Genomic DNA, 22,547 nt, shown 5'->3' on the forward strand with positions numbered 1-22,547 from the left:
AGAACAGATCTTTACCAGAGATGGTTTCATGCTACAGATCAAATTGCATTTGCTACAAATACCTTGCTTACTTCAGGGAATTTATAATTACTGTCCTTTCAGAGGAGCTAGCGGTAAGAATAGAATGGTTTAAAAGTAAATGAATAGCTTTGTGGTTTGAAGTGCCTTCACAGAAACATACAGGCAAAGTAAAACGGGATTATACTACATAACCACTCACCCTATGTTAGTAGAGCTGACTGCTTTTAGGCAGAGCGAGGCAGTTGCCTCAGGCAACTCGGGTGTTGTCTGGACTGTATGTTTAGTTACTGTTGTAGAGATAGGGAAGAAGAAGGCCAAAGAGAGGTGTCAACAGAACTTGATGGGCCTTGAGTACAATGCACTTTGACTTAATGGGGGCGGGTAGCATACGCTGCTTCACCGCAGGCAGTAAAATTAGTTGGGCTGCCCCTGTCCCAAACCATGAGACCACCTTACCCACCACAATCCTTGAAAAATTAGGGAGCTTCAGAAAGTTAAGTTGCTTACATTGTACCCACCTCTGATTTACATCTCCAATGTATCATATGTGGTGGGAGTGTAAGGTGGTCAAACAATTCTGGATTATGGTACATGAAGAGCTCAAAAAGATACTCAGGAGTTTAATCTCTAAAAAAAGAGGCATTTCTGCTGAGCTTAGTAATGAGCGATATCCCAAAGTAATGAGCGATATCCCAAAGTAATGAGCGATATCCCAGAATTCTAGTGGCGAAAAATTGGAAAACAGACAAAATACCAGAATTACTAGAATGGAGAGCCAAAATTTACGAATTTGCGGAAATGGCAAGGTTAACAGCATCAGTTAGAGGTTGTCCTAATCAAAAAATTAATAAAGAGTGGGAATGCATAAAGGTTTACGTGAAAAGAGTTGGTTTTGGAGACTAAAAATTAATATGCAATAGCTTAGAGGGCGCAAGGAGATATGATAATATCATAATAAAGATGGAACAATAAATATAAATAGTGAGTAACCCAACAATAAACAAAAATAATGTGTGTAAAGAAGATCGCACATGGGTGGAGGGAAGTAATGGGTCTGGGGGGGGGATGAGGGTATTTTAAATGAAAAAATGTTAAAGATATAGATTGGATTTAAGAGATAGAAAACAAGGAATTAAAATAAGGAGACAAATATTAAGGAATGCTAAAGTAAAGAAATATGAGAAGAGATTAGTACAAATTAAAACATGAGACTCAAGGTTTTGCCATATATGATTTTATTTTGGATGTGAAGTCTTTTGTTGTAAAGATTGTATATTAAATGAAAATAATAATAATAATAATAATAATAAGTTAAGTTGCTTTAACCCCTCCTGAAGTTGTTCCTCTTTAAATTTTTATTTGGCTTCCATTGAACTCTTTTAGCCTAGTGCCTCTCTGCACAGGAGTTTTGACTAGTCCATTTCTGAGAAGAAAATAGACAAGTGTGTTTCAAGATGGGGTGGGGGAAGGAGAGAGAAAAAGGACAAGGAAGGGATCTAGCAAAAAATCAGAAAGAAGCGAACTTACCACAGCGGTATGATGTCTGGAGAATAGCAGCATGGAGCAGACTTCTAGGGAGATATGAAAAAGCTGAACAATCTCTGGGTGCAATGTGGATCCAGTTGTAGGAATAATTTATCAGTGTACATCAATTTTCACAAACCCTGGGCTGAACAGTGAGCTCATAACAAAAGACACGGGTAAGTTTTCCTGGGGCAGCCTGAGTTGTTTTAGATCACCACAGGACTTAAAATGGCAAAGATATCTGCAACATTAATATGTTGCTTTTAGTGGCATGGTCTTGTCCTTTCTGAAGGCAGCTACACTTGGACCTCTCACAAAATGTAGACAGGGTGTCTCATTAAAGCAAATCAAGGCAGTATATACTACGTGGATGACATACAAGTCACAAGGAATGGCTAACAATCAAATCAGAGGTGTTGCTTGCATTAAGTGTGGCAATTGCAACCTTCCAATTGTGGCTGGTGTGTGCAGGGGCCAGTGCTCGTTGCACCAGTGGCCCCTCCTTTGGTTTACTACAGTCAAGCACTTCTTGTTCAGATTAAATCCAAACCGCACCATCGGTCTCAGGACCTGTACACTCTTTCTGTTGAACCAAGCTACTTGGGAGCAAGGGAGCTGCAAAAAGGAGAATAAGAAAAAAATGCCACCCCTCACTTACATTAGCTGATGGGTCTGGTAGATCAAAAGTACTGGATTTCACTTTTAAAATTTAATGAATAAGACCCGCAACTCACTGTTAAAAAGAAGGGCAATCTTGAATGTGTTCATCTATTATCAGTCATCATAACACCACAATAATCTCAAACATGTGACTTAACTCTGCCCCAGTTAAAAGCTTGCAGTATAATAAATAATATAATTATTCATTTTTTTCAGGTCATATTGATGTAGTGAAACTGCTAGTAGCCAATGGTGCTGAAGTTACATGTAAAGATAAAAAATCATACACACCACTACACGCTGCAGCTTCCAGTGGAATGATTAGTGTAGTCAAGTATCTTCTGGATCTTGGAGTTGATGTGAGTAAGAGATGACTCTAAATTGTTTCTCGTTATTTTGTACATTGTTAAGACATGAATACAGGTTTTGAGGAATTGTATGTAGTATGTACTGGCATAATATCTAGTCTGTTCTAAAAGGATGGTTCTGGAATAGCTAGTGTTCTTTATACAGTGGTACCTCAGGTTACATACGCTTCAGGTTACAGACTCCGCTAACCCAGAAATAGTACCTCGGGTTAAGAACTTTGCTTCAGGATGAGAACAGAAATCGTGCAGCGGCAGCGCAGCTGTAGCAGGAGGCCCCATTAGCTAAAGTGGTGCTTCAAGTTAAGACCAGTTTCAGGTTAAGAATGGACCTCTGGAACGAATTAAGTACTTAACCCGAGGTACCACTGCACAATTAATTTTTTTAATTACAGGCCTTTCCTTCTTGTAGACCATCTTAGTATAAAACAGGCAGCCTATGAAAGAGCAATAACACAGCAGGGAAGGGATTAGGAAGGTGACAAAATAATCTTAATTTCTGCATTGTTGCAGCCTTGTATGCATCCATATATTTATAGCTTTACAACTTGCCTAGGATAATCAGAACTCTGGAAGAGTACTTTACAGATTTACTGATTGTATTATATTTTCATGATGGAAGAAAGGGTAATCACATGTCAATTAGAGCTAAACTCTTGTAACTAATAATTGAAAATCTGAAGGTTTCTAATGAATCATATACCATTGTTCCATGTAGCCTAGTGTGGTCTGCTTCACTTAGCTGCAGCCTTCCTCTGTTCTGCAAATCTGAGGTCCTTTCCATTGGAATTAAACTTGTGTCTATTTGTTTGTAAAGTGCATTTTCTGGTACTGGACCATGGTCCACTTTGATTCAGATTCAATGAATAATTGTCATTTTTATTGAACAAGTGTATTGTTCATAACATTTGCTGAATATAAATTATTATTGTGATGGACTAAAAGTAGCCTAAGGACTTAACATTTGAAAGACTCCCCCGTAATATTTTCCCCTACAGATGAACGAACCAAATGCATATGGAAATACACCTCTTCATGTCGCTTGCTTCAATGGACAAGATGTTGTGGTAAATGAACTGATAGACTCTGGTGCTAATGTAAATCAAATGAATGAGAAGGGATTTACACCTTTACACTTCGCTGCTGCATCGACCCATGGAGCATTGTGTTTAGAACTTCTGGTTTGTAATGGCGCAGATGTGAATATGAAGGTAAAATGATCTGAAAGGTGAATTTTAAATGCTGTAACAATATTTATGAACATTTTATTGGCATTATCAATATGCACGTCGTCCTAAAACGCAATATAAAATAATATGCACACTGTTAATATTCAACAAACGCATGGCTCGATGCATTTTACTGTGTGAATAAGTGGGAGAGCTTGTAGGATTATGGTTCATTGGTTTCCAGGATACTTTCTAAAGCCTACTTTTTGCCAAGGGGCTCTGAGGAATCCCCCTACTTGATCAAGTTGTCCACAGAATCACCCATGTAATTGTGGTTCACTCAGTGAAAACAAAGTAGATATGGTTTGTACTTGATCCAAAACGTTTGAGAACCACTCACACAGGTCACACAAAACGGACTAAGAAGAAAGTTTAATAATTCAGAGAGCTTCCAACTGACTATTGGAAATTTATGAAAAATAACGTTAGACAAAGCTGAACATTTTTTAAAATGTGCATCTGAGCATATTGCTCAGATAAAGAACCCCCCCCCACACACATATAACACAAAATAATTCATTGAAATGGCCTGTGTTTTACTTTGTAATGATGATCGATAGATACATAGAAATGTAAGCCAAAACTAAAGAGTGCTGGCAATATATTTTACCATTCTTTGTTCCACAATTGTCCCCCAATCCCCATTCTCTTGAGATGGGGAAGAGAAAAATACATTACTCTCTGAATATTGAAATGGGATGAATGCCAGTTTGTTTGTTTGCTTGCTTGCTTATTTACTTACGTGTTTAACTTTGTTTGTGTGCTGTCTTTCTGCCAATTCTCTCAAAGCAGTTTACCATTTGAAATGCTAGTATATGCAGTATTTTAAATAATCAGAATTTTTATCTTTGTATTTTATTATCACATTGTCTATATTAAATGTATGAAAACGTTTCTTTTTCTGACCGTTCTGTTCATGTTTGCATAGCTAATCATGGCTGCAGATTATAAATGCTTTGTCGCAGTTCAGCAAAAAATCGGAATTACCTCATGCATTAAGGTTGACCTACTTCTAAGATGTGATTGTAGGGGAATGGTTGCATATAAAATATACAGTATCCTCCAGAATGGAATAGTTCCGTTGAGCATTGCTTCTGATTTGCAATGAATTGCTGGTGGGTTTCTGGTCAACACCAACGTGTCAGGTGACGCAGGTGCAATATTTGTGTGTAACAGATTTGGGTGCCTTAGGTGTACAATGAAAAGCTTGCTTTGACTATTCTGGCATCCTTGCTTGGGGGTGTGGCTAAGGTGCTAGGTGATAAAGATTGTCTGCTGTCATTGTTGTATAAACAGCAAGTGCCCTGAACATACAGTTCGGAGTGGGCCTCACTGTGTTGTTGTGTGCAGTTATAATGCAAATATTTACAAAACTATAATGTTGAAAAGCCTCTATCACAACATTGCAATAGTGCAGGAAAGGAATATAAATGAAGCAAAAATAAAACACTGAAGTTGTCTATCTAATGTTGTCAATTGACTTGGTAGCCATGGGTTGACTTCTTTTTCCCCAGAGTAAAGATGGAAAAACACCATTGCATATGACAGCAATCCATGGAAGATTTTCAAGATCACAAACAATCATCCAGAATGGTAAAAGAAAAGAAAACATATTAAAATATTAATGTTTCTGTCACTGTCATGCGATGCATAAGTCTAGATTCTGTTACAGTCTTATAACACTAATCCTGCATTTTAAAACACTAATGTTAAAGTCGGGTATATAAAGTCATTAATTTAGTGCTACAGCACTTAAAAACTGATGGGGAAGAATTCTCTCTGGGGAGGCAACCACTTATTTTTTCCAGGTTTGCCAGTACCTGGGTCAAGCAAATAAGTCTGCTATGAGGGCCCTGCCCTCACTCATCTTTTAGTTGGCTTTATTATGCTGTTAACCGGTGTTTTACGTTTTATACTGACAGCTTTGCTTTCAGAGTAAATTTCTCTAGAACTCTGAAATTAGCCCACACAGCCCTGGGATCAAAGAAAGTACCACAAACATAGACACTTCCATTTTCCTTTAAAAACACACACACAAAAACAGTGCTGCTTTTCTCATGGCAAGTATATAGATGACCCTTGGGGTCCCTTCCCATCCCGCAAGTCTATGATTCAGTTTTCTCCTATAGTAAGATCTGTGACCTCCAGAAGTCTTCTGATAGTTGCTTTGAAGGATATCATGGAGTCTCATTATCAGCATTAGCAGGAAGGAAAGGGGAGTTATTTGGTTATTGAGGGGGTATTGTTTTTATTTTGATTGTGTATTTCATGTTTTTATGTTGTGATTTTATCCTGTGAACTGCCTTGAGACCTGCGGGTGGCGCTGTGGTCTAAACCACTGAGCCTCTTGGGCTTGCCGATCGGAAGGTCAGTGGTTCGAATCCATACAACGGAGTGAACTCCCGTTACTCTGTCCCAGCTCCTGCCAACCTAGCAGTTCAAAAGCATACCAGTGTGAGTAGGTAAATAGGTACCATTGCTGTAGAAGGTAAACAGCATTTCCGTGCGCTCTGGCACTTGTCACGGTCCTCCGTGCACCAGTAGCAGTTTAGTCATCCTGGACACATGACCTGGAAAGCTGTCTGTGGACAAACGCCAGCTTCCTCAGCCTGAAAAACAAGATGAGCACCATACCCCATAGTCGCCTTTGACTGGACTTAACCATCCAGGGGTCCTTTACCATTATAGTGCAGTATACAAATTTAACAACAACACATACTTCTTGTGCTTCCACTTTCTGCCTGTTCTTAACATGGCAAGTGGCCTTTAGTTACATTTCAGGATCTTCAGACACCTTGGACTCAATTTGACATTTTGAAAATTTCTGAGTTTTCTGATAATCTAAAATGTGAATTTGTTTGTTTAACAACCTGTATGCTGCTGAGCACACATGCATATATGGTTACACTTTATTTTACATTTACTTTTTAGGAGCTGAAATAGATTGTGAAGATAAGAATGGAAATACACCTTTGCACATAGCAGCCAGATATGGCCATGAACTGCTCATCAACACATTAATTACAAGTGGTGCTGACACTGCAAAGTAAGAAACACTTATAATACATCAAAATTAAATATATATAAATTAAAAAGGTCATATTGGTGTGGGGTGTGTGTGTGTGTGTGTGTGTGTGTGTGATAAGTTAATTCTGATTATGCATCTTATTGTAGTAGTATTGTCCCTTTTTAGAACATGAGCAAGAGATACAACTTCACCCCATATAATGTATATCTAGTCAAAAACCGGTCAAACTGCCTCTGTAAAACCTAACTCAATATTATACAAAAAATTAATCCAGAATTTGTGCAATGTTACACTGGTTACAGAACAGTAAACATCTGTGGAGAAGAATTTGCATAAAGGTCTTAATAAAATTTCTGTAATTTAATCAAACTTTTTAAAATGCTGCATGTTGCTTTGTGTATGCTGGTTAAAATAAGACAGCCTCTGCATTTCTAATGTAAAAATAGATAAGGTTCAATTTTTATTTGGCTCTCATTCTGAATGAATGCTCTACATTTAGACAGAACCGTTACATTTAAATGTATTAGTTACTTTCTTTAATTATTTTAACAAGGGCAGTTAAATGCTACCTTATATACAAGGAGTTTGGCTTGGATTACTTCTATTGTAATGAGACTGTGATGTCTGATTATGGTGTATCTTAGGCGGGGTATACATGGAATGTTTCCTCTCCATTTGGCAGCATTAAGTGGATTCTCAGACTGTTGCAGAAAGCTGCTGTCTTCAGGTAGGCTCTTCCTGTTAACCTTTGGTTGTTTGACATTTTAATTGACAATATAATGGTTCAAGGGGTGGACTCATAGTAGCAAGGTTTTGGTTCAAGTTCTCACTCAGCCATGAAGTTCATTTTTGTATGCTGATGCACCAAAAAGTACTGTACTACACCTGCAATTAATTGTAGAGAATCTCATTAATACTTTTCAGGCTATAACAAATTCCAGCTCTTGAATTTTTCAGATCCTTCATAGATGAGTTTAAATGTAAAAGGTGTGAACACTCACTGTTTACACATAAAATGCCCAGTGGTGGAAATCTGCTTTGTTTTAGTTATGAGACAGAATGCAGTATGCAATCTTTTTCAGTCTTGTCCTGCACCCAGATATAGGGGGGCTTGCATTCAGGGGGGCACTGTGGTCTAAACCACTGAGCCTCTTGGACTTGCCAATCGGTAGGTCGACAGATTGAATCCACGCGATGGGCTGAGCGCCTTTGACTGGACTTAACCATCCAGGGGTCCTTTACCCTACCTTTTATTTTCTGAATGATTGCCCAAGTGATCTCTGTGCTCTGTATTAGTCAATTAAGCCACCCCTAAGCTGGGCAAGCCCTCATGCTACTCTGGCTCACACAAGCTGCTCAGCTACGGCACCAGCAGTCACACATCGCTCAACAGAGCAGTTTAAAGAAGTTACCTGCCTGTGCATCAGCTGCCTTCATATGGGCAGGTGGGTGGGCCACAACTTCTTCCCATCCCATGCCTGGTCAAAGGCAGTTGAGGTAGCCTCATGAACGGAGCCTGACCAAGGCTTCCTCTGGCTCATGAGGAGACGCCCCCCCCCAAGCCCATAGATATCCTCTTTGGGCTCTGGAGTGTGTCTTCTGAGTGAGGTGCCTTCCAGCACCCTTTGGTTTAGAAAAAAAGCACTGATGATAATTTATGTATTAAACCTCTGAAAAATTTACATTCCTTATATTATCTGTGATTGATTGATTCATTTCATTAATTGATACATTAGATAGTGTATCCCATATTTTCTTGTGGTGGGATGAATTCAATGACACAAAGAAATGTTTCCTTTGGAGTGAAACTAGTTTGAATTTAGGAACTTTAATTTTCAAAGATAAATAGCTATATGTTGTTTAGATTTATAGATTAGAATGGTTGCATGTTCCCCTGACCCTGAAAAGCCTACATTATATGTATGTTGTTAGTTTTGAGTCTGCTATAGCTATGAAACAGTTGCAGTTCTATACAGTTGTCCATATCACTCATTTTGAAATCCAATATCTTGCGGAAATATGGTAGGTCTTCATAAAAAGAAAACAGAGCAAATGTTGTGTAGTCCTGTGAATACATACTGAGTAGTTTTATTGTGAGGTAATGTACTCCATCGTTCTAAAGCTTTCAGTCAGATACATATTTTTATTGTTAGACAGAGCCTGTTAGATATTTTTGGTCATTGATATTGGTGATATTAGTATAAAATTATAACTGTTGGTAGAAAGAGTGTACAGTATTACTCTTCCAAGTCTCTTCACACTCCCTGATAGGCATAACAGAGTTATTGTTTTGGAGTTGGAAGCTACAATTTTTATTATATAACTAGAGCCGTCAGCAGATCAAGGACTATTCTTGGTGATGGTATTTTTAAAATTAACTTTCTGAGGGGTACGCATGTAATAAAAGTTCAGTAAATATATATTTTTATATTATATTATATATTATAATGAATGCTTCTATTTTAACAAACAAAAGCAACAGTTAATCGCTAAAAGGAAAATCCATCTTAAGTGTTTTTTTCTGTTTTAATACTCTTTTGAACCACTACGCGTATAAACTCTGAAGCGTGGGATATAAACTCTTAACTAAGGAAGATAAAACTAAGGAATTGTGGCTATTCCATATCTTGATAGCACACACTGTAGTGAAAAGTGATTTAAAATAGACTGTGCCTATAGTTAGATGATTTTCCAAACCATGGTTTGGAGGATTGTGAGCAAGCTCTGTCCCCATGCAGTTCCTCTACTCTACATGTCTTGTGTGGGGGGTTTAATTCAATAGTTGATATCCAGCATTAATCACACTCAGAGTAGGCCCACTGAAATCAATTGACTTAAGTTTCTTGGTTTTGCAGCCCTGATAGGGAGTTCCACCTTAAACAGGTGCCAACTAATTTTAGCTGGTCTTGTTGGCCAAGTAACAATTTTTTGTCGCTACGTCTCCCCTCCCCACGAGAGTGTTTTACCTATCGTCTTGTACTAAACCTCTGAAATGTAGTGCAAGGTCAGAGGAAAACTTGCTCCTCGTATGCAGCGTGATGCATAATTCAATGAAAATCAAGTGACTGCCTTTATGACAGTTTCGTAGGTCAGGGTCTGTTCAGTGGGTAACAGTAAGATATTCTGGTCTGTGGGTTGTCCTAGTTAGAAAGCAACATCTGCTGATTCTAGTCTTAAGTTCCTTGCATATCGGTCTGGAAGCTGCTGGAGGGTTGTACCCTCTAGAATGATGGAACTCTCACCTTGCCTTTCTTTCTTTAATGGAAAAGTTATTCCAGAAACATAGGTGCCCTTCTGGCATGTACTGGAATCGAAATTCCCAAGAAATATTTTCCCTTCATCTTTAGTGTGCAAAATTCAATATCCCCCACAGTATATTATGGTGTAGACATTTGGCTGGTTTTGAATATTTGATCTTATTTTACTCTGAACCTCTCTTGCTGATGGACAATGATTGTATGGTTTGGAAACTTGATTTCCTCTTTCCTTTTTTTTTTTAACACATCCAGTCTTTCTCTTTTAGGCATCTTGTGCTAGAAATGTGATAATTCCCAGATATCTTGCTTCCCATGTAAAGCAGTACTTGCAGCAGAAGGAATCTGAAGGCATAACTGTTTTCAATGGGCCAGGTTTACTGTTATGCAAATAAGTTTTGCGCTCACATGCTCTCCTCATTCCCCACATACCTCCTCTGGTGCAGCTATAAGAAAGATTTACTTCTGATTTTAAACTAACCACAACACACTGCTGCATCCAAACTCAGGAAAAATGTGTTTAATTTAAACTGTGGTTTATAAGCAAGTCAGGATTATAAACCACAGCTTGAGCCTAGCTTACTTGGACATTTAGGGAGCTGCACGTTAGTTTAAAAGCAAAAAGTTGATATTTTGCAGCTGTGCCAGAGGATAGCAAGAAATGTGTTACCCTCAAGCTTTTGTGCATAATGCTAAGACATGGTTTAACACTATGACTGAGAAGGCTCAACAGCAATGCTACAAAAGTGGGGTTAAAGCTAGCTTTTTCATACATTAACAGAACATCTTTGGGGGATTAATTTATTGTGTAGAAGTAACAATTCGTGCTACAGTTACTATATAAGGAAGTTTGCTTCATAGCGTACCCTGCCAAACTGGACAGAGAGATGCATTTTATAGGTGATTTCACAGAATAATGCCTTTCTTTTGTAGGCTTTGACATAGATACTCCAGATGATTTTGGCAGGACCTGTCTTCATGCTGCTGCAGCTGGAGGGTATGTACAGTTTTAGCAACTTCTTAAAATTTAGGATTTTCAGCAGCAGCAGAAAAGTTAGCCTGTCAGATGATCTGTACTACCTGTGTAATACTTGGAAAATATTATTTTTTTTGTGCTTAAGAAGTTTTAACACGTTATGGACAGCAATAAGGGGTTTGTCTAGTATCTATCCCACTATACTTAATGAGGTCTGAAGTACTGGATGCACTCTTCCATGAAATCTCAGGGATACCATCAAAGAATAAAAAATAATACAATATCACAGTATTATGGGTTTAAGTAGCTATGAACAAGTTCTTCTTCACGAACTCCCGGTTTTGAAGCATTGTAAAACAAAATCAAGCCTAAATGATCTAGCTTATCTGGGTCCTTCTCAAAGGCCCTTTATTTCCCTTCCATGATTACAGGTCTTTATTTGCTTGTGATTAAAAGAAGTTAACACTATATATTGCATTATTTTATTGGTAGTTGTTTGATATTGCTGTTTGGTTAAAAGATTCCTTACAATGGCTAAGAGCCTAAAATTCCGAGAAGCCCATGCGCAAGCAATTTTCTGGTCTCAGTCACTTCTGCCATCTCCCCCTAAGGTTCCTTGGTGGTTGGGTGGAGAGCTTTTAAGGAGGTGCCATCCTAGGGAATATGGCTGAAAGACATACGGAACACTTTGTAATCCTTTGGATCCTAGCCTAGTTTCATAGAAAACTACAGATTCTGATTTATCGTGGGTGACATTGCATGGGGATGTTTTTAGAGAAGTCTGACTAAGAGAAGCATGTTCTAAAACTTTCAGGAATTTGGAGTGCCTAAATCTGCTGCTCAACACAGGTGCAGACTTCAATAAGAAAGACAAATTTGGAAGGTAAAACATGATGCTCCTTTTGAATGTGCAAGATATGTTAAATAATAAGCATAGTTTGCTTACTCAGTGTCTAATTACCTGCTCTTTCCCTTGTTTATGAAAAGCACTGAAATGGTCACTTCCACCCTTACACTTAATATTGTATCTGCTTTTATATATTTATATAAACAGACACTCCTTTACCATTGAAATCTACTTGTCTGCAGTGTAATTAGGCTCTTGGGATATGTCCAAGTATTCTGGTATTTACTGGTAAATTTCAAGACTGATCAAGTACAAAGTTTCAGACTTATTTCTACCCTTTACTTGAAATAGATAAAAATTTACCATGGCATATTGATAAATTTTAAGTATAAATATTGTTACAAATAACATATCTGATATCTTCTCAGTAAATCAAGCAAGCACATTCAGAAAATGTCCCAATTTCACCCTTCTTTCCATTATTTACCAATAAATGTCAATAGCTTGGAAGAAATTGATTGCTTTTCATCTCTCCTTCAAATTAAATCTTACAATCTGATTTTAAAGCTTCATTTGATCAAGCTGTTGATGAAATTAGCACTTCCAACCCATATTTCTACCCTTGAAGAATTCTGAGAAGAGAGATTTACAACAAGATTCACAAATGCATCCTTTTAAGCCTAAAAGATTATTCTTCTGTTATTCTACTGCTTGATTTCTATTTGATGCCTTTAGATTATTATGAGCTTTCCACTTGTAGGTACGGGCATATTGAGTCAAGTGTGATCTCTCTATCTGGCCCAGCAACTTGATTAACTCTGGTCTGCATCTAGAATTCCTTAAAGTTTGGAGAAAATTTGAGTAGGAATTATATTCTCCAGGTGTTGCATACTCATGTTAGTTAGCTGGTTGCTGTTTCCCCCTTCTTTCTATCTTGACTCCCAAGTTCTTTTCCTGGACAAACAACTGATTATGTTAGCAGCCGATTCAAACAATCTTGTCTTTTCTCTCTCTGCACAATGGGAAAGTGAAACCAGAACAAAAGGTTGTGTCTGACCTGCTATTGGGCTGCTGAACATGCATTAACAAAGCATTTGCATAGGAACTATACACACAAAATATAATGTTTGTTGATCTGAATCTTATGGCCAACATTTTTTACATAATATGGGATTCCACTGTGCTGTCTGGGCTTATGCATGATGGATTTTCACTTGCAGACGATGTGAAAACGTGGTGCTGCCGATGGATGTCCTTTGGGCCTGGATGTGGGAAGAGGTGGGGTCCCACAGCAATTAGGGTGGGTGGGGATCATCCTAACCAGCCCAGAGTCTACAACAGGGATGACTAACCTGTAGCCCTTCAGCGGGGAGAAGTTGGTGGGACTCTCAACTCCCATCAGCCCTATCCAGCACAGCCATAGTTAGAGATGGGAATTGTAGTTCAAAAACATCTAGAGTGCTGTGGGTCAGCAACCCCGAGTTTGCAGTATCACAGAGACTGTGATAAGATGAGGATGTACTAACCACCATCAAGCACACACATTGAAGTGCTTACTTGCAAAAAAGAAACATTGGAAATATAAATGCTTTTACAGTAGCTTTGTCAGCTGTTCATGTGTTAGAGTTAGCTTTTTAATGTGTACTATCGCACCTCTCTCCTCCTCTCTCTCTCTCTCTCTCTCTCTCTCTCTCTCTCTCTCTAATTATGCCATAGAACTCCACTCCATTATGCTGCTGCCAATTGTAATTACCAGTGCCTGTTTGCCCTTGTGGGTTCTGGAGCAAGTGTCAACGACCTCGACGAAAGGGGTTGTACACCATTGCACTATGCAGCTGCATCAGACACTGATGGAAAGTAAGTATGGTACTGTTTAGAAATCTTAATATTCAAACCCCCTAGTAGCATGAAATTTGCCATGCAGTTTTTTGTTTTTTTAATGGGGATATGTTGTTAGAAGCGATTAGTATATACTGACAGTCAAGTTACGGTACTTTTCTCCCACAAACATTGATCTGTTTTGTTTGTGAGTAGCTAAGTCATAGACACAGGGGGAAAAAGATTTCTGTAGAACCAGCAAGCGAATAATGACTGTGACCCATAGCTGATGAGTCATTATTCAACAATTTAATTACTACTGCTAAAGACATGGCAGTAAGTAAACATTGATTTAAAAAATTATCTTTCTGTTTGTGGATTTGCACAGAAATAAGATATTATTGAATTGACAATTCCATGTTAATCAGGAAATAGTTTAACTATTTTTGTTACAAGCTTGTTTCATGGTTAAAGCAAAGAGATGGATTGGCAGTCTCAAGACATTGTATCATAGATGTCTCCAAACACCAAACAGATGTGGTGATAAAACTATACATATTAGGTATAATTAGTAATATTTTTGTCCACCCCTAGCGCAGTTACTAAGAAGCAGAGCTGTAAATATACTGGAATACACAGTGGGGACAAAGGACAGTTCTGGGGGTTGCCAACCTGGCAGTGCAGATATACATATGCCCGCCAACGCCTTCCTTGCTGTACCTGTTAGGACTCTCCTGCTTTAATTAGGCTTTTTTTCCAGCTGGAACTCGTCAGAACTCAATTCCAGCACCTCTTTCTCTAGAAAAATAGCACTGGGAAAAGTCATTAATTGTACCCAACACAAAGCTCTCCTCTCCTGCCCCGGCTAATTGTGGCACAGGAAGTGATTTTGGGAATGAACACAGCTGAGGAGGAAGGGGTGTGATGCCCCCAACCAATTATTCACAAAAATATTATAAGTATCTCATCTTGTCCCCCTGCAAACCAAGGTAGTACAGTATAAGTTTAATAAACTTCTAAAAATTGTACACGCGTGGATGCATTCACTCTCTTTTAGACCAGAACAATCTGTGCTGAAGTATGCTGTGTATGGGACGCGGGTGGCGCTGTGGGTTAAACCACAGAGCCTAGGATTTGCCGATCAGAAGGTCAGCGGTTCGAATCCCCGCGACAGGATGAACTCCCGTTGCTCGGTCCCTGCTCCTGCCAACCTAGCAGTTCGAAAGCACGTCAAAGTGCAAGTAGATAAATAGGTACCGCTCCGGCGGGAAGGTAAATGGCATTTCCGTGCACTGCTCTGGTTTGCCAAAAGCGGTTTGCCAAAAGCGGCTTAGTCTTGCTGGCCACATGACCCAGAAGCTGAGCTCTCCAGCTGATAAGCTGTCTGTGGTCATTGACTCCTTCCTCCTCCATGCCCATGCCTTCTTGGGGCCTCTTTCCTCTGCCACTGTTTTGAGTCATTTGTCTCCAATCATTTTTGACAGTGCAGTGTTGCCCTTCTGTAAGGGAGGACTGCTTTCAGTTGGCTTGTTATGGAATTTACTGCTGGTCTTAATATGTATAGATGTTTTGAATTGTAATTGTTTTTAGAATGTTTTAAGCATTTAAAATGTTGTTTTGTTTTTGTTTTTAGCTTGTGTATCTTTTTGCCATTCTAAGCTTTGTGTGAAGGATGATTGGGCTACAAATACAATAATTAATTGTGATAATGATGATACGTTTGTTATATAATGCTTTATAGTGTATTGTTTATGACAAGCAACAGTATCTAAATGTATTGAATGAGTGAATCATCCATGTATGGGGAAGAAGACATTGATTAAAGATTAAAATGCCATTTCATTTTGTACAGGTGCCTGGAATATTTATTAAGAAATGATGCAAATCCAGGGATTCGAGACAAGCAAGGATACAATGCAGTTCATTATTCTGCAGCTTATGGCCATCGCTTATGCCTTGAATTGGTAAGATAATTTACTGTGAAGGACATTGACCAGTAAATAAAGATTGTGTGAGAAATCTTAGTACATGTAGGTCAGTTTTTTTAAAAGACAAAAAGAGATAATCATGAAAAATAAAATTTATTATCTTATCCTTCAGCATTCACAAAGAAAAACAAGAGTGAAAAGCTACTTTTAGCTTTCTCTGAAGCCTTAATTATTTTATTATCATTTATTAAATTTGTATACCACCCTCTATCTCAAGGTGGTACACAGCATATATATATATATATATCACATAACAAAAACAAAGACAATCCAATAATCCCCTCTTCCACATTAAAAAGGTGTCAATTAGCAAAAAACTAATTGGTTAAAGAACTATTATTTTATTACTTATTAAGCATGTTGACGTGATTTTTTTCCTTTTTCTTTGAACTGTAGATGCCAATACCATAATACAATCTGCTTTTGAATATTCCATACAGTTTGAAAAGTGATTGCCGTGTGGCATGCTGTTTAAAAAACAGAAGCCCAGAACAAGCATTGTTCTTTGAATCTTGGCCAGTATGTAAAGTCCATTTCAAACAAAATCATTTGGATTGTTGCCTTTAACTTCACTGAGGATATTATAGATAGTTCCATGCATGATTTGCATACCAAACCTGGGATACAAAGCGTAATACATATCTGCAAAGATATGTACATATTTGAATTACAATTGCTGTTTTATAAACTTAAATTCAGAACCATGAATTTTCTGAAGAATAATAAAAAAACTTGGAGTTTTGAATTCACATTTTTAGCAACTGTTATCTAAAGTGTGGATTTCATTGCAGATTGCCAGTGAAACACCTCTAGATGTTGTAAGTATAAAGACATTTGCTGTAAAATATTTATTGCAAATATTCAGAATGCTTTATAGCCTAATTTTGTTTGACATTTCACTATTTATACTGGAAATTCAGCAGATACTTAACTAAAAGTTGAATGACTCAGAATAAAACATATGGCTCTTCTAGTTTGTTTTCCAAAGAAGCTAATTAGTAACGTTCAGATAGCTTTTATGTTGTCTACTGTGATCCTGGTGATACAAGTAGGCAAGTTAAAGAAACCACAAATTGCTGCTTGTTTCTCATTTAGCTCAGTTTTCGTGATGTAGTTTTCTTGCTTCTTTAATTCAGCTTGATTCCTTAAAGGCTGCATTCACACATCATGCTAAGCCAAACCATAGCATAGCATGATCATGCAGCTCCCGTGGAGGATATTGCAGCTACTTTGATGCTCTAGCTTTTAAAGTTAATGTGGCACAGCAACTAAGCCAAGATTTGGCTTAGTGTTTTGTCCAAAGCTGGGGTCATAATTACCGTATTTTTCACTCCACAAGATGTACCTGACCATAAGACACACCTAGTTTTTAGAGGGGGAATGCAAGGAAAAAAATATTCTTTAAAGGGAGCACTGAGCAGAGCCTGTATGCATCCCAGGCTCTGCTCAGCGCTCCCTTTCACGAGCCACGTGGAGCGTGTGTGTGGCGCTTGCAGGCTTTTCCCTGAGGAGGGAGAAAAGCCCCCAAGAGTTGCACACATGCTCCGTGTGCCTCTTTAAAGGGAGCGCGGCTCTTGGCGGGCTTTTCCGGAAAGTGGGGGAAGGGACTGAGGGGCTGCTCTGTTCCTTCCCCCACCCTCCCGCAAAAGCCATGTTCTCTTTAAAGGGAGCATGGCTCTTGGGGGCTTTTCCGGGAGGTGGGGGAAGGGACAGAGGGGCTAAGCCAGAAGCTAGAACAGCAAGAGGGAGTGTTGCACAACGATCCCTCTTGCTGTTCTGGCTTCTGGGATAGCTGTGCAAAGCCTCTTCGGGGCAGCATGATGAAGGCTCCCTGTGCCCTGAAGAGGCTTCGCGTGGCTAAGCCAGAAGCTAGAACAGCAACAGGGAGCGCTGTGCAGTGATCCCGCTTGCTGTTCTGGCTTCTGGGATAGCCGCGTAGCCTGCATTCGCTCCATAAGACGCACACACATTTCCCCTTACTTTTTAGGAGGGAAAAAGTGTATTTTATAGAGCAAAAAATACGGTAAGCATTCCCCTTGTAGCAGAGGGTCATCCGATGGTTACAGGTCGTGGTTAGGGAGAAGAGACATTTATCACAATCCTGGCTTGGGATGACATGCTGAGCCCAACTTTGGCTTAGCTTGCCATCCTTTGGTGACCGAAAAAGCCTGGGGGAATCAGGAAAGTGGGTGTCAGCTCCTCGCCAGGAGCCAGCATATTCATCATGCAGTTACAGTAAACCATACCCTGTCTTACTGTGACATGTGAACCATCCTTCTCATATGCTTCCATTTCTCGCCCAGTCTTTTCCTGGAGGCTTATAACCATTAACTGATCTTTAAAAAACTAAAAAACTTTGCTAACATCAAGTCTTTCTAATGTGTATGTCGGTGTGTGTGTGAAAAGTTTAAGTGTAAGCTCTTTGTTTTTGTTACAAGAGCTTAACAAGAATGTTTTTATTTTAAAATACAAATTCCTCACATTGGTATTTTCCCTCTGTTAACGAATTTAGATTGAGACAACCATGCATTGTTGAAGTATGTATGTCAACTTAAAAATAATTTGACTTTCATCGTGTATATTTTTCTGTTTAGCTAATGGAAACATCTGGAACAGACATGCTGAATGATTCAGACAACAGGGCACCAATTAGTCCATTGCACTTAGCTGTAAGTATTTAGTTCACCAAATATTGATTATTGGCCTTTTAGAAAATAAACATACCTTTGCATTGGGTGATTTAATGTAATTTTGACTTGTGCTTTGAGTTCGTTTATGCATCAATAATTATTTACGCTTGCTAAAACCTGGGCTACATTTGATAGATATCTTTGTAAAGTGTACATTTTTGTCTCAAATCTGATTCATTTTTATCACTGTAATGTCTCCATCTATCTAAAATTGTAACATTTCTCAGGCCTATCATGGACACCATCAAGCTCTGGAAGTATTAGTACAGTCTTTGTTGGATCTTGATGTCCGGAACAATAATGGTAGAACACCATTGGATCTTGCAGCTTTTAAAGGACACGTTGAATGTGTCGATGTACTAATTAATCAGGGGGCATCTATTTTGGTGAAAGACTATGTTGTAAAGAGAACACCAATACATGCTGCAGGTAAGACCTTTAACACTTCATTTTTAAACCATAGCAGAAAAGTAGTAAATAGGGTGGAAATTTGTTTATTTTGTTTAACAAATCCCCCCCCCCCGCTTAATTATTATTATTTTTTAAATCAAGTGGTCTTACAAATAGAGAACAAATTATCTAATTCTGCTGTTTCTAAAAAGCAGATAGTTACAAAAATTGCTTTCAATATGTTATATTGATCTTACTCTGGTTATTTTATTTGGTTTTATTGGACCCTATTTTATAACTAGAGGTGTTAAATCCAGGCCTCCACATCTCTAACTACATTGGCTTGGGAGCTTCTGTCTCCTTCCTTTCCTTGTCCATTTGTTTTTGCGGAGGTTTTGAGTTATCAAAAATATTCAGGCACCCAGAGCAGTGAATTGTATGCGGTTATATTTTCTGGTCTCCCTTAAGCTTTGGGCTTTGATGGTAGCCTTGCATGGATAACATGAAGAAGCAGCCCAGCACATAAGATGTGTGTGCTTTCTGGGTGACTTGGGATCCTCGGTCTATTTTTTTATTTAGTTTATTTTTAAAGATTTATACCCAAGCCTCTTGATCACATAATCCCCACCCAGGCAAAACAAATCCTGTAAGTTGCAAGTTACTCCCTTATGTGATGTGAATCTCAGCCATTCCCTCTTGCCCTCTCCACTAAAGCCTAAGGCCTTTAGTTAATCCAGATTTGTCAGCCAAAATTTGCATTATTTCACCCTTAGGATAAATGGAATGTGGTTGCATCACTGGCAAAAATGTATTTTATGCTTTAATGCAGTAATACCTTCTGACAGTCTCCCTTTCCATGGAGGCGCAAGTCACAGCAACAGCCAAGGCGACATTTTTCCACCTTCGCCGCATCAAGCAGTTGGTCCCTTACCTTTCCCGCCCCGACCTGGCCACAGTGATCCATGCGACAGTCATCTCCAGGCTTGACTACTGTAACTCGCTCTACGCGGGGCTGCCCTTGAAGCTGTCCCAGAAACTCCAGCGGGTACAGAATGCTGCAGCGAGGCTCCTCACAGCGTCTCTGCCATGGGAGCATATTCATCCAGTGCTTTTCAAGCTGCACTGGCTCCCGGTGGAGTACAGGGTCAGATTTAAGGTGCTGCTTTTGACCTTTAAAGCCCTTCACGGCCTAGGACCCTCGTACCTACGGGACCGCCTCGCCTGGTATGCCCCACGGAGAGCCTCAAGGTCCATAAATAACAACACCCTAGTGGTCCCAGGCCCTAAGGAAGTTAGATTGGCTTCAACCAGAGCCAGGGCCTTTTCAGCACTGGCCCCAACTTGGTGGAACGCTCTGTCTCATGAGACCAGGGCCCTGCAGGATCTGATCTCTTTCCGCAGGGCCTGTAAGACAGAGTTGTTCCGCCTGGCCTTTGGATTGGAGCCAATTTGATTCCCTCCGCCCCCTTTTTCTTTTTTCTTTTCCTTCTCCTGCAATGAGGCTCCATTTTAATATTTTAATGTTCCATTATTTTAATGTTGTATTTTATTTTTGTTTTTAAGTTGTAATCACTCATCTTGTTTTTATTATTGCTTGTAAGCCGCTCTGAGCCCGGCCTTGGCTGGGGAGGGCGGGGTATAAATAAAAAATTATTATTATTATTATTATTATTATTAAAACAGAAATTATAATTTTTCAAATAATTTGATGTTTAATGATTTTAATGTTTTATTTGTTAATATTTTACAGCTACAAATGGTCATTCGGAATGTCTGCGGTTATTGATAGGAAATGCAGAACCACAGAATGCTGTCGACATCCAAGACGGAAATGGACAGTATGTCTCAAATTGCATTTTTCTCTTAAAACGAGCTCGCTAGTGCTGGGCTGACAGTGCTGAGCTGACATGAGCATGAAATCAAAATAGCATTAAAAAAAAATCCTTTAGGACCATTTGATTTTTAAAAAGAAATATACTCATATTTGCCTGATATTTATTTGCTTTGAACACATACAGTAAATATTTCAGTAGACTATGAACCAAATAATGAGGTTTTCTTTAATACCTAAATTGCTTTCTGGTCTTTTCAGACTTTTTTTTACTAGGAGATTTCCCTATTTGCTCCTCTTCTGGCCCTGCTGCCATTGCTCTGCTCTGAGCTAAGCCAATGCGGTTTGGCTTAGTGTTTCACCCAAACTCAGGCTGATGGTTTGTCTCACTCCATACAAACTCCAAGCTATAACCAAAGTTTGTTCTTGGATTTATAGTTCATGGTTTGCCCGGAGGAAACAGATTCAGATAAAGAATGTAAATAAATATATTTGATCATTTTCATAATAATTTATTATTCCCAGTGGCCATGTTTTCTTCTGGATAATGTTTATTTTCAAATTAAGATATGCAGAATTGAACGATTACCTCCAGCTGGCCTTTTATGAAACTCAGTGCTGAATTATTGCAGAGCATTCATTATTTAAAAACCCATGAAATAGTTTATTACCAGGCAGATCTTCAAATCATTCTGCAAATAAAATAAAGAACAAAGGGCTAAGGCATTGCATACATTTTTCAGGTTGTGGCTTGCAGACAGTTATGAGGCAACAATAGTGAAAGGTGCATCACAACTGTATTTTGACCTGGCTTCTCTATCCTACTCTCTTTAACAGGGGTCAGCAACCTTTTTCAGCTGTGGGCCGGTCCACCGTCCTTCAGACCATGTGGTGGACCGGACTATATTTTGAAAAAAATAAAATAAATTCCTATGCCCCACAAATAACCCAGAGATGCATTTTAAATAAAAGCAGACATTCTACTCATGTAAAAACACGCTGATTCCCGGACGGTCCGTGGCCAGATTGAGAATGTGATTGGGCCGCATCCGGCCCCCGGGCCTTAGGTTGCCTGCCCCTGCTCTTTAATATATGGTATGCTCCTTTTAAGAAGATTTGTCTCTGTCTCCATTCAGATGTGCAGCAGCCCTTCCAGTCTATGGACTGAGTCAAACTAGGATTTGCTAATGTTTCTCTTCACAGTTGCCTAGCTTGCCACGTGAGCAGGTTTGTGAGCTTGTTAACATAGAATGTATGGGTTTTTTTTGTTTCTCTTCCAGGACTCCTCTGATGTTGTCTGTTCTCAATGGGCACACAGATTGTGTCTATTCATTGCTTAATAAAGGAGCAAATGTAGATGCCAAAGATAAATGGGGAAGAACAGCATTGCACAGAGGGGTAAGTGTGTCATTCATTGCCCCCTGCCTCACCTTTTGCTTCAATAGGTAGCATCGCTGAAGTTTCCCTAGAGAAGCATTGCTTTAGATATAGACTGAATTAGTTATGCTTAGAGGTCTTGCTGAGCTCAGCGCAACAAGCAAGTCATGACTAAAGAGTCATTGATTTCAATGGAAACTAAGTTCAACTAACTTAGTCTGCATCCAAAACACTTTATTTATATGTTATATAGGTAAAGGGACCCCTGACCATTAGGTCTAGTCGTGACCAACTCTGGGGTTGCCGCGCTCATCTCGCTTTATTGCCCGAGAGAGCAGGTATATAGCTTCCAGGTCATGTGCCCAGCATGACTAAGCCGCTTCTTGAAACCAGAGCAGCGCACAGAAACACCGTTTACCTTCCCGCTGGAGCGGTACCTATTTATCTACTTGCACTCTGATGTGCTTTCGAACTGCTAGGTTGGCAGGAGCAGGGACTGAGCAACGGGAGCTCATCCCGTCGCGGGGATTCGAACCGCTGACCTTCTGA

The 22,547-nt window shown here is 39.2% G+C and overlaps 1 protein-coding gene across 3 annotated transcripts in view; it reads left to right on the plus strand.

Annotated features, from left to right (window-relative positions):
* ANKRD28 (ankyrin repeat domain 28) overlaps positions 1-22,547 on the plus strand; it is a gene marked incomplete at its 3' end in the record, with an annotated part of 90,743 nt that overhangs the window by 59,654 nt on the left and 8,542 nt on the right. For 2 of the 3 annotated variants that reach the window (XM_081164403.1, XM_081164402.1), the window contains exons 7-20: positions 2,422-2,564; positions 3,569-3,781; positions 5,314-5,392; positions 6,731-6,845; positions 7,472-7,554; positions 11,015-11,078; positions 11,872-11,940; positions 13,621-13,761; positions 15,575-15,686; positions 16,502-16,528; positions 18,305-18,379; positions 18,628-18,829; positions 20,541-20,628; positions 21,902-22,019. In XM_081164403.1, the coding sequence (XP_081020529.1) occupies positions 2,422-2,564; positions 3,569-3,781; positions 5,314-5,392; positions 6,731-6,845; positions 7,472-7,554; positions 11,015-11,078; positions 11,872-11,940; positions 13,621-13,761; positions 15,575-15,686; positions 16,502-16,528; positions 18,305-18,379; positions 18,628-18,829; positions 20,541-20,628; positions 21,902-22,019 (1,529 nt within the window). Of the gene's footprint in view, positions 1-2,421; positions 2,565-3,568; positions 3,782-5,313; positions 5,393-6,730; positions 6,850-7,471; positions 7,555-11,014; positions 11,079-11,871; positions 11,941-13,620; positions 13,762-15,574; positions 15,687-16,501; positions 16,529-18,304; positions 18,380-18,627; positions 18,830-20,540; positions 20,629-21,901; positions 22,020-22,547 lie in introns of those variants that run through there. The other variant, XM_081164404.1, reaches the window with a different exon arrangement.

This window comes from Podarcis bocagei, assembly GCF_964188305.1.
Source record: "Podarcis bocagei genome assembly, chromosome: 12".
Classification (NCBI taxonomy): Eukaryota; Metazoa; Chordata; class Lepidosauria; order Squamata; family Lacertidae; genus Podarcis; species Podarcis bocagei.